Source organism: Malus domestica, chromosome 15 (genome assembly GCF_042453785.1).
Source record: "Malus domestica chromosome 15, GDT2T_hap1".
Taxonomy (NCBI): Eukaryota; Viridiplantae; Streptophyta; class Magnoliopsida; order Rosales; family Rosaceae; genus Malus; species Malus domestica.
Genome location: NC_091675.1, coordinates 54,155,911 through 54,166,751, shown reverse-complemented (window position 1 = coordinate 54,166,751; position 10,841 = coordinate 54,155,911). Strand labels below are relative to the sequence as shown.

The window sequence follows — 10,841 nt, the reverse complement described above, 5'->3', positions numbered from 1 at the left end:
AAGTAATTTCAAACGAGCTTCTAATCGATGTTCTTCACTAAAAACATACCTCCTTGAAACAAGTCTAGGCCGATCCGGTAGGCCCATTGCGACACCCATACCTTGAAGCCGAGCCCGTTCCACGCCTCCAAATTGTGGGTCCTCGATTCCTCCACCGGGCAGCTCGCAATCGAACGGCTAGGAACCCATCTCACGGGTAGATGGCAACACCTAACCTTCTCTCGCTCCCACGAAAAACCCTTCTTATACCACTTCTCTTATCTCCTCAGTTCACTTCGCCTCTCTCTCCTCGCTCTTCTCCTTCTCCCAATCCGCAGGGAAGGTTTAGGGTTTCTGCACAACCTGAAAGCTCTCGAAAATGGCTTCCGCGCAAATCAACGTCCTCAGCACCGCGCCCAATTTCACAACCCCGAGGACGGCGTTTTTCGGTCAGGGACTGGGCCGAACGACGCCGGTGAAGGCGTTCGTGAGCCTGAGACGTAACGGCGTCAGAAGGGTCGGGCCGCTCCGGATAGTCAATGAGAAAGTTGTGGGAATCGATTTGGGGACGACGAACTCGGCCGTTGGGGCTATGGAGGGCGGAAAGCCCACCATAGTCACCAACGCCGAGGGGCAGAGAACGACGCCGTCCGTGGTGGCGTATACGAAGAATGGAGATAGGCTTGTGGGCCAGATTGCCAAACGGCAGGCCGTTGTGAACCCTGAGAACACCTTCTTCTCGGTGAAGAGGTTCATTGGGAGGAGGATGTCGGAGGTGGACGAGGAGTCGAAGCAGGTGTCGTACAAGGTTGTAAGGGATGCGAATGGGAATGTCAAGATCGACTGCCCTGCTATCGGCAAGCAGTTCGCCGCTGAAGAAATTTCAGCTCAGGTATAACTTTTTACTGACAATTGTGGGTTTATTTTCTTATTGCGTCTGTGTTTTTGGCAATGCGATTGTTGAAATTTTACCTATATCAATTTGGTCAAGTTTTAGAATAATTTGTGGTATTATTACGTTTTAATTTGTTGAAAGATGTGATTTTTTTATGTCGTTTGTTGGGGGTCAATGGTGGTCGTACAAATATAATGTGTTGTTTTGTGGTTTTGGTGATGGGTGTTGTGAAACTTATCTACGGATCTGTTTGGGCGCTGGGAAAGTGAAGGAAAATGAATAAGGTTAATGGTAATTTTGTTTGGTTGTGGTTAATGGACTACGTAAAACTTGCATTGAATGAAGCTGGTGAGTAGAATTAAGCAAAACTGAGCTTCAGTGCTGGTAAAATTGCGTGTATAGATAACAGTGATGAAGGCTAACTGCATATTTAAGTTCTCCAAAACGTTTGTTCTTGTCAGCTAATACTGGTTCTGCTAACATAACTTGGTTAGTTTTTGGAAACAATGTAATGCTTTAGCTGTCGAATTTTGTTGAACTTAGTTTTATTGCTGGTTTAGGTGTTGAGGAAGCTTGTGGATGATGCTTCAAAGTTTTTGAATGATAAAGTTACCAAAGCAGTGGTCACTGTGCCTGCTTACTTCAATGACTCTCAAAGAACTGCTACAAAAGATGCCGGCCGTATTGCTGGTTTAGAAGTTCTTAGGATTATTAATGAGCCTACTGCCGCTTCTTTAGCATATGGGTTTGACAGGAAAAACAATGAAACTATCTTGGTATTTGACCTTGGAGGTGGTACTTTTGATGTCTCAGGTACAGTGTTTGTTATTTGGATGTGTTCTTTATCCATTATGGCCGTGCAAATGTTGGTTTGCATGTTTTTGTTAGAACTATGTATAACCTTGTTCTAACTTGCTCTTCTTCCATTACAGTACTTGAGGTTGGTGACGGTGTGTTTGAAGTGCTATCTACTTCAGGAGATACACATTTGGGTGGTGATGATTTCGATAAGGTTAGGATTCGCTATTTCTTCTTATTTGGTTATGTCATGACTATACACTTGAATCCTTTTATATTTAAAAACTTTATTCCCTTTGGGTTAGTTTTAGAGGCCTAAATATTGATATGGTTGTGATGATGTTGTTATTTTGCAGAGGGTTGTTGACTGGCTTGCTGAAGACTTCAAAAGAAATGAAGGAATAGACCTGTTGAAGGATAAACAGGCTCTTCAGAGGCTGACAGAGACAGCAGAGAAAGCCAAGATGGAGTTATCATCTTTGACTCAGGCTAACATTAGGTATGCTGCCAAAATCTGAGAACCTTCATTATTCCGAAGCATTTTTGAGCCATTGAGTATTCTCTTGTGATCATCTGTTCGGTGATAATTGTTTTGTTCCAGTCTGCCTTTCATTACTGCAACTGCCGATGGGCCGAAGCACATTGAGACAACCCTTACAAGGGCGAAGTTTGAGGAGTTGTGCTCAGATCTGCTTGACAGGTGTGAACTTTTGTTTCAACGTGCTATGATATTGTGGATCTCTGCATATTTGGCTGTAGTTTTTTTTTTTTGTTGCTAGTTTCAAGATGTCCCCTTTGATGCCTAATGTTGTGGAATGTATTTTGGTTGCTATATTTGGTGGTATAATTTTGGTTCTATGAGCTCTGGAAATATTTGATTCTAAAGTCACGTTATCATTTTGTTGATATTTTAGGCTTAGAACACCGGTTGAAAACTCCTTGAGGGATGCAAAGCTTGCCTGGAAAGATATAGATGAAGTGATACTTGTTGGTGGTTCAACACGTATACCAGCTGTGCAGGAGCTTGTAAGGAAGGTGACAGGGAAGGAACCAAATGTTACAGTTAATCCTGATGAAGTTGTTGCCCTAGGAGCTGCCGTTCAGGTGTGTCTCTTATGATTTCTTTCTTCAATTTGGTGACATGCTATGTCCTTTGTTGTATGACAATTTTTATCAAGTTATTGGTTCTTTCTATTTTTATTTGTTTTGTGCTACAGTTTCTGTTGCTATTATCGTATTGACCGGTGATACCTTTTTTCGCTTGATTCTAGGCTGGTGTATTAGCTGGAGATGTCAGTGACATTGTGCTCTTGGACGTGACACCACTGTCACTGGGTTTGGAGACCCTCGGTGGCGTCATGACTAAGATCATCCCAAGAAACACAACTCTACCTACCTCCAAGTCGGAGGTGTTTTCAACAGCTGCAGATGGGCAAACAAGTGTTGAGATTAATGTCCTTCAAGGAGAAAGGGAATTTGTAAGAGATAACAAGTCTCTTGGGAGCTTCCGTTTGGATGGAATCCCGCCTGCTCCACGAGGGGTTCCTCAAATCGAAGTCAAGTTCGACATTGATGCCAATGGTATTCTATCCGTCGCTGCTGTGGACAAGGGCACAGGAAAGAAGCAAGACATCACCATTACTGGTGCCAGTACCTTGCCTAGTGATGAGGTTAGTTGGCTAGCAAATTGTAAAACTTGTCAGCTTTGTGATATTATATTTGGAACATCTCGTTTGTGTATTTGAAATCTTGAATTATATTGAGGGAAATGCCTGCAAATGTACAGGTGGAAAGGATGGTTAGTGAAGCCGAGAGGTTTGCACAGGAGGACAAGGAGAAGAGAGACGCCATCGACACAAAGAACCAGGCTGATTCTGTTGTGTACCAGACAGAGAAGCAACTGAAAGAGCTGGGAGACAAGGTCCCAGCTGAAGTTAAAGAAAAGGTGGAGGCAAAACTTGGAGAGCTCAAGGAGACAGTCTCAGGGGGTTCAACTCAAGCCATAAAAGATGCCATCGCCGCCCTTAACCAGGAAGTGATGCAGCTTGGCCAGTCGCTTTACAACCAGCCCGGGACTCCTGGTGCTGGTGCAGGGCCGACTCCACCTGGTGCTGAAGCGGGTGGGTCTTCAGAATCATCATCCGGCAAGGGACCGGACGGAGATGTTATCGACGCAGATTTCACCGACAGCAAGTGAGCAAGACTGTTGGACAGAAGTTAGTGGCTTTCTTTCATATTTTATTTAGATTAAATGTGTATAGAAGAATGATTTGCCGGGATGGGATTGTGGTGTTGGGGCATACTATGTCTTTTTTGTTTTATGGAGATGGAGAAACAATGCTATTTAGATGACAGAGGACCAGTTACTTGAACTTAATTAGAAGACCGTCAGCGAAACATTAGGGCGATTACAGCCCTTGCAAACTGTTTAAGCATCGATTTATTTAAATGCAGAAGAGCATTATTTAGTTTCAGGCTCCATGTAGGCATTCAGCAGTAAAAACCGCAATAATAAAAAAAATGAAATTATATTTACACAACTTAAATTATTTTTTTCACACCTCTATAATTTTTTAATATTTTTTACACACTACTAGCATTTAATAAAAAAATATTAAAGAATTGGGTTAAAAGATCGAGAGCTGAGGATTTGTTATCACAAGAGGTGACAAGTCATCTTTTTAGAAGCTATACTTTTCTAATGTGATTGACAGCAGTTTTGTTTTATCACAAATTTGATGTTTCAGATTTGTTAATAAGCTATATTTTTAAAAGCATCGTAATCTCAAACCAGCGATTTAAAAGTGCTTATGTTCTTACAAAAATCACTTATAAAGTTTTGACTAGTGCTTCTTTAAAAATTACTTCTAAGCATTTTTTAAGAAAAGAGATTTTAAATAAATAAGTCATGTTACTTAATATTACGGTTTAGTGATACTTTTATTCAGTTGTAAGGGAGAGATTTTATATTTGATTTTCGTTAAAGGTAAATTTGAATAATATTATTAATAATCAATTGTAAAACTAAGTATAGTGTTAAAAAAAAAAACGAAGAAAAAATAAGTCCAAACTAATCCGGTTAGGGCCATGCCGCCCATGCCTCCAAAAAGAAGGGACAAGAAAATAAAAGAAAGACCCCGATTCTTCCAACGGGCAGCTCGCAATCTAACGGCCAGGAACCCCTGCCCGTCAATAAAAAAATCTCACGGGCAGTAGATCATTCTACAACCTTCTCCCGCTCCCTCGAAAAACCCTCCCTCTGCAACTTCACGCATCTTCTCGGTTCACTTCGCCTCTCTCCTCGCTCTTCTCCTTCTACAAATACCTTGGGAAGGATCAGGATTTCTGCTACTCAATAATAAACCCTAATTTCACCTGAAAGCTCTCGAAAATGGCTACCGCTCAAATCAACGTCCTCAGCACCAAGCCCAATTTCACAACCCCGAGGTCGGCGTTTTTCGGTCAGGGACTGGGCCGAACGACGCCGTTGAAGGCGTTTGTGAGCGTGAGACCCAACGGCGTCAGAAGGGTGGTGCCGCTCCGGATAGTCAATGAGAAAGTTGTGGGAATCGATTTGGGAACGACGAACTCCGCCGTTGGGGTTATGGAGGGCGGAAAGCCCACCATCGTCACCAACGCCGAGGGCCAGAGAACGACGCCGTCCGTGGTGGCGTATACGAAGAACGGGGATAGGCTTGTGGGGCAGATTGCCAAACGACAGGCCGTTGTGAACCCCGAGAACACCTTCTTCTCCGTGAAGAGGTTCATTGGGAGGAGGATGTCTGAGGTGGACGAGGAGTCGAAGCAGGTGTCGTACAAGGTCGTAAGGGATGCGAATGGGAATGTCAAGATCGACTGCCCTGCTATCGGCAAGCAGTTCGCCGCTGAAGAAATTTCAGCTCAGGTATAATTTTTACTGAAATTTTTGGGTTTATTTTTTTATTGCTTCTGTTTTTTGGCAGTGGGATTGTTGAAATTTTACGTATTTCAATAAGGGGGAAGTTTTTAGAGTAATTTGTGGTATTATTACGTTTTAATTTGTTGAAAATTATGATTTTTGACGTCGTTTGTTGGTAGTCAATGGTGGTCGTACAATGGTGCGGTGTTATTTTGTAGTTTTGGTGATGAGTGTTGCGAAATTGATCTACAGTTCTGTTTGCCCGCTCGGAAAATGATCGGAAAATGAAGGAAAATGAATAAGGTTGATGATAATTTCGTGTTGGTGGTGGTTAAGGTCTCCGAAACCCATTTTTCTTGTCTGCTAATGTGAATTTTGAAACGTTAAACTTTACGGCGCTCCACTGTTACATTCATAATTATTTTACCTTTTGGATTGTGCCATTTGCATGATTCTGGTTCTGCTAACGTAACTTGGTTAGTTTTATGAAACAATGTAATGCTTTAGCTGTCAAATTTTGTTGAACTTAGTTTTATTGCTGGTTTAGGTGTTGAGGAAGCTTGTGGATGATGCTTCGAAGTTTTTGAATGATAAAGTTGGGAAAGCAGTGATCACTGTGCCTGCTTACTTCAATGACTCTCAAAGAACTGCTACAAAAGATGCCGGCCGTATTGCTGGTTTGGAAGTTCTTAGGATTATAAATGAACCTACTGCTGCTTCTTTAGCATACGGGTTTGACAGGAAGAACAATGAAACTATCTTGGTATTTGACCTTGGAGGTGGTACTTTTGATGTTTCAGGTACAGTGTTTGTTATTGGGATGTGTTCTTTATCCATTATGGCCGTGCAAATGTTGGTTTGCGTGTTTTTGTTATATCTTTTTCTAAATTGCGCTCCTTCCATTACAGTACTTGAGGTTGGTGATGGTGTGTTTGAAGTGCTATCTACTTCAGGAGATACGCATTTGGGGGGCGATGATTTTGATAAGGTTTGGATTCGCTATTTCTTCTAATTTTGGTTATGCCCTTTGGGTTAAGTTTAGAGGCCTAAATAGTGATATGGTTTTGATTATGTTGTTATTTTGCAGAGGATTGTTGACTGGCTTGCTGCAGACTTCAAAAGCAATGAAGGAATAGACCTGTTAAAGGATAAACAGGCTCTTCAGCGGCTGACAGAGACAGCCGAGAAAGCCAAGATGGAGTTGTCAACTTTGACTCAGACTAACATTAGGTAAGTTGCCAATATCTGAGAACCTTCATTATTCCGAAGCATTTTTCAGCTGTTGAGTATTCTCTTGTGATCATATGTCTGGGCTGTTTTCATTTCTAACAATGTTTTATCGGTGATAATTGTTATGTTCCAGTCTGCCTTTCATTACTGCAACTGCAGATGGGCCGAAGCACATTGAGACAACTCTTACTAGGGCGAAGTTTGAGGAGTTGTGCTCAGATCTGCTTGACAGGTGTGAACTTTTGTTTCAATTTGCTATGAGATTGTGGATATCTGCATATTTTGCTGTAGCTTTTTTGGTTGCTAATTTCAATATATCCCCTTTGATGCCTTAATGTATATATTTGATTCTAAAGTAAAGTTAGAATTTTGTTGATATTTTAGGCTTAGAACACCAGTTGAAACCGCCTTGAGGGATGCAAAACTTGCCTGGAAAGATATAGATGAGGTGATACTTGTTGGTGGTTCAACACGTATACCAGCTGTGCAGGAGCTTGTAAGAAAGGTGACAGGGAAGGAACCAAATGTTACGGTTAATCCTGATGAAGTTGTTGCCCTAGGAGCTGCAGTTCAGGTCGGTCTCTATGATTTCTTTCTTCAATTTGGTGACATGTTATGTCCATTGTTATAAGACAATTGTTGTGAAGTTATTGGTTTTTTTGTGTTTTCTGTTGCTATTATCGTATTGACCGTGATACCTTTTTTCGCTTGATTCTAGGCTGGTGTATTGGCTGGAGATGTCAGTGATATTGTGCTCTTGGACGTGACACCACTTTCACTGGGTTTGGAGACCCTTGGTGGCGTCATGACTAAGATTATCCCAAGAAACACTACTCTACCTACCTCCAAGTCGGAGGTGTTTTCAACAGCTGCAGATGGGCAGACAAGTGTCGAGATTAATGTCCTTCAAGGAGAAAGAGAATTTGTTAGAGATAACAAGTCTCTTGGGAGCTTCCGTTTGGATGGTATTCCCCCTGCTCCACGAGGGGTTCCTCAAATTGAAGTCAAATTCGACATTGACGCCAATGGTATTCTATCCGTCGCTGCTGTGGACAAGGGCACAGGGAAGAAGCAAGACATCACCATCACTGGTGCCAGTACCTTGCCAAGTGACGAGGTTAGTCGACTGTCAAATTTTAAAATTGTCAGCTTTGTGATATTAGATTTGGAACTACTCGTTTGTATTTTTTTCAAGTCTCGAATTATATTAAGAGAGATGCCTGCAAATGTACAGGTGGAAAGGATGGTTAACGAAGCTGAGAAGTTTGCAAAGGAAGACAAGGAGAAGAGAGACGCCATCGACACAAAGAACCAGGCTGACTCAGTTATCTACCAAACAGAGAAGCAACTGAAAGAGCTGGGAGACAAGGTTCCAGCTGAAGTTAAAGGAAAGGTCGAGGCAAAACTTGGAGAGCTCAAGGATGCAGTCTCAGGGGGTTCAACTCAGGCCATAAAAGATGGCATCGCTGCCCTTAACCAGGAAGTGATGCAGCTTGGCCAGTCGCTTTACAACCAGCCCGGCACTCCTGGTGCTGGTGCGGGGCCAACTCCACCCGGTTCTGAAGCTGGTGGGTCTTCAGATTCATCATCCGGCAAGGGACCCGACGGTGATGTTATCGACGCAGATTTCACCGACAGCAAGTGAGCAAGACCGTTGGACAGAAGTTAGTGGCCTTCTTGCTTATACTATTTAGATTAAATGTGTATATATGATTCTGCCGGGATGGGATCGTGGTGTTGGGGATACTGTGTCATTTTTGTTTTATGGAGAATGAGAAACAGTGTTGTTTAGATGACAGAGGACTAGTTACTTGAACTTACTTAGGTGACTTAGAAGACCGATAGCGAAACGTTACGGCGATTAGGGCCCTTTCAAATTGGTTAAAGCGTTGATTGATTTAAATGCAAAAGAGCAATATTTCTTTCGTTCGTTCGTGCATTTAGCGGTGAAAACCAATACCAATAGTAACAAAGCAACACAATCTATCTAGGACTTCGAGGGAGGCTTTCATGACCTCGTCCTCCTCCGCCACCGCTAAGTCTCAGTGATGATCTAGGACTGCTGTTGTTGCTACTAGGAGATAAGTTGGAAGGAATATGATTTTGGCCTTGACCCGGAGAAATATTCGGCCCCATCAACGAGCACCTCGCGCTTCCAGACTCTGATCTACCTGGCGACGTCAAAGGAGGTGGAGTCCTAATCCCTCGGTGGTGCGCTCTTGCACTAAACGAAGACTGGTACGCCTGGTGGTGGTGGTGGTGGTTTTGGTGGTAGTTAGGGTGTTGGAGACGCCCTTGAACATGGCCTTGGTATGCGCTGCAAATACTTGGAGAGCTGTGCACTCTATGCACTGGAGGCGAAAGTGTGAGCCGGTGACCTGCCATGCTCATGTCAGCCACAACCGCGTGGTGTTCAGGGGATGCTGATTGAGATGCTGATTTGGGCGATGAACATGCAGAATATAAGCCGAAGCTGCCCATGGGGCTACTTGCGATGACCTTTGGGGCAACCGGAGCAAACTGCTGCTGTTGCTGCAGCGGTTGAGGCTGCATTTTTGGTGGCGATCGGATGATTCCATTGATGGCGTCAATGTAACGCTGCTCCAGCTGGTGTTCCAACGACGGGGTTGGACTCTCGATCATGATTAACTTGGACGGGAACAAGAATGCTCTCGGCCTCGGGCTGCCCTCGCTCTCTTGTCGATCATATTCGTCGAGCATGTGCTTTAGATCTTCGTCGCTTCTCACGGAGACCAAGGCATCGAGATCTTCATTGGCCGGCTGGTATTTCAACACCATCTCCCCATCAGACAATGTACTCAGCTTTTCCATCAACTCTGAAACGTAGATAAGGCAAAGTACCCTTTAGACATATACGTTCCTAGAAATTCCGTACGGTTATGAAGTTCCGAGTTCAAATCTCATTCACGTAAAATTCAAAAAGAAACAAATAGACTAACAAAATGTGCACCTGCGTATGTTATGCCGCGGGACAATGCAATGACGCGAGTCTCCCCTCCAACATACTTGAGGTGGCCGTCGGCAGGCCTGGGTAGGATTCTGCCGCCATGGCTGCACAAGAACTTGATCCGGTTTTTGGGGGAGGACGGCGCGTCATTCTCACCACCGCAACTACCGCCACCAGTGCCACCAATTTCACCCGCCATTTTTCATGTCAAAATATGTCACGTACGTATTGTGGTATGAACTGATCACATAAACTATAATGTAACTAATCAACTCAGCGAGTCTGCAACTGCAGCCCCCCTCCCCTCTTCCTCAGGGACGTTGAATCGCCGTCACGAAAGTCCCCGGAATCTGCAACGATGGCGTGAACCAATCAAAACATCAAAATCCGACTTCGAAAAAGAATTATAAAATTAATAAAATGTTTGTATTTTTATTATTTAAAAATTTATACACAAATTTTGTGTCCCATTATGCTTAATTAGAGCCTACTTTGTACGGACGAGGGGTGGCGCAGTTGGAAGAGAAAGAAGATTGAATTGGGGAGAGAATTTTGAAGAATGAGAAGAATCATCCAAAAATAGCGGAAAGAGAGAGAGAGATGCTTGTTGTTGGGTTTCTCTTGAATGAAATTCTATGGATCTCCCCAAATCTCTCGCCTTTGTACGAGAATGAGAATGACTTGCATGAAACGGAAACGCTAATGTCATTTCTTTCGTACACACATTTCATCACTCACCTACCCACAAACATTTTGTATATGGTCCGTTTTATCAGGGACAAATTTCGGATATGATTCAACTATTACGTATACTCACTCTATTTCTTCCTGATTATCAATTCTAGCTAGTCATGTATGAGTTTTTATGAGTGCTGTCATGCCCATCCATCTGTTTTATTTCTCATCCATCCGTCTTATTTGCTCGTCTATTATTTCTTATTGCTCGTTACATTTTGTGTTTTATGGGCCACAACAAAGGACCATCTAGTAGTAGAAAAAGCTGGTCGGCTCTTATGATGATATATTTTGATCGAATTAAATACAGTTACATTGAATGGTTCCACTACTACAAA

At 43.0% G+C, this 10,841-nt stretch overlaps 3 protein-coding genes across 3 annotated transcripts; 2 read left to right on the top strand and 1 right to left on the bottom strand.

Annotated features, from left to right (window-relative positions):
• The first annotated feature begins 208 nt into the window (after positions 1-208).
• On the top strand, positions 209-4,140 carry LOC103431791 (stromal 70 kDa heat shock-related protein, chloroplastic). The gene is made up of 8 exons (XM_008369960.4): positions 209-871; positions 1,435-1,687; positions 1,807-1,886; positions 2,029-2,171; positions 2,274-2,372; positions 2,587-2,776; positions 2,944-3,342; positions 3,459-4,140. Exons 1-8 carry the CDS (start codon positions 359-361, stop codon positions 3,867-3,869), a joined length of 2,088 nt encoding a protein of 695 aa, XP_008368182.2. The 5' UTR covers positions 209-358; the 3' UTR covers positions 3,870-4,140.
• Positions 4,141-4,784: 644 nt separating this feature from the next.
• LOC103431790 (stromal 70 kDa heat shock-related protein, chloroplastic-like) lies at positions 4,785-8,593 on the top strand. Its single transcript, XM_008369959.4, has 8 exons — positions 4,785-5,576; positions 6,118-6,370; positions 6,479-6,558; positions 6,658-6,800; positions 6,934-7,032; positions 7,185-7,374; positions 7,519-7,917; positions 8,035-8,593. Exons 1-8 carry the CDS (start codon positions 5,064-5,066, stop codon positions 8,443-8,445), a joined length of 2,088 nt encoding a protein of 695 aa, XP_008368181.2. The 5' UTR covers positions 4,785-5,063; the 3' UTR covers positions 8,446-8,593.
• Positions 8,594-8,677: 84 nt separating this feature from the next.
• On the bottom strand, positions 8,678-10,109 carry LOC103431792 (RAF-like serine/threonine-protein kinase PRAF). Its single transcript, XM_008369961.4, has 2 exons — positions 9,772-10,109; positions 8,678-9,637 (listed from the first exon to the last, which is right to left on the bottom strand). Exons 1-2 carry the CDS (start codon positions 9,965-9,967, stop codon positions 8,784-8,786), a joined length of 1,050 nt encoding a protein of 349 aa, XP_008368183.2. The 5' UTR covers positions 9,968-10,109; the 3' UTR covers positions 8,678-8,783.
• Positions 10,110-10,841: the final 732 nt, after the last annotated feature.

Excerpts from the sequence above, each read along its gene's own strand:
- LOC103431792 (XM_008369961.4), bottom strand. The coding sequence starts at position 9,967 with ATGGCGGGTGAAATTGGTGGCACTGGTGGCGGTAGTTGCGGTGGTGAG. Across the intron at positions 9,638-9,771 it reads CCGCGGCATAACATACGCAG|AGTTGATGGAAAAGCTGAGT; the intron begins GTGCACATTTTG and ends TCTACGTTTCAG.
- LOC103431791 (XM_008369960.4), top strand. The coding sequence starts at position 359 with ATGGCTTCCGCGCAAATCAACGTCCTCAGCACCGCGCCCAATTTCACA. Across the intron at positions 872-1,434 it reads CTGAAGAAATTTCAGCTCAG|GTGTTGAGGAAGCTTGTGGA; the intron begins GTATAACTTTTT and ends TTGCTGGTTTAG. Across the intron at positions 1,688-1,806 it reads TGGTACTTTTGATGTCTCAG|TACTTGAGGTTGGTGACGGT; the intron begins GTACAGTGTTTG and ends CTTCCATTACAG.
- LOC103431790 (XM_008369959.4), top strand. The coding sequence starts at position 5,064 with ATGGCTACCGCTCAAATCAACGTCCTCAGCACCAAGCCCAATTTCACA. Across the intron at positions 5,577-6,117 it reads CTGAAGAAATTTCAGCTCAG|GTGTTGAGGAAGCTTGTGGA; the intron begins GTATAATTTTTA and ends TTGCTGGTTTAG. Across the intron at positions 6,559-6,657 it reads GGGGCGATGATTTTGATAAG|AGGATTGTTGACTGGCTTGC; the intron begins GTTTGGATTCGC and ends GTTATTTTGCAG.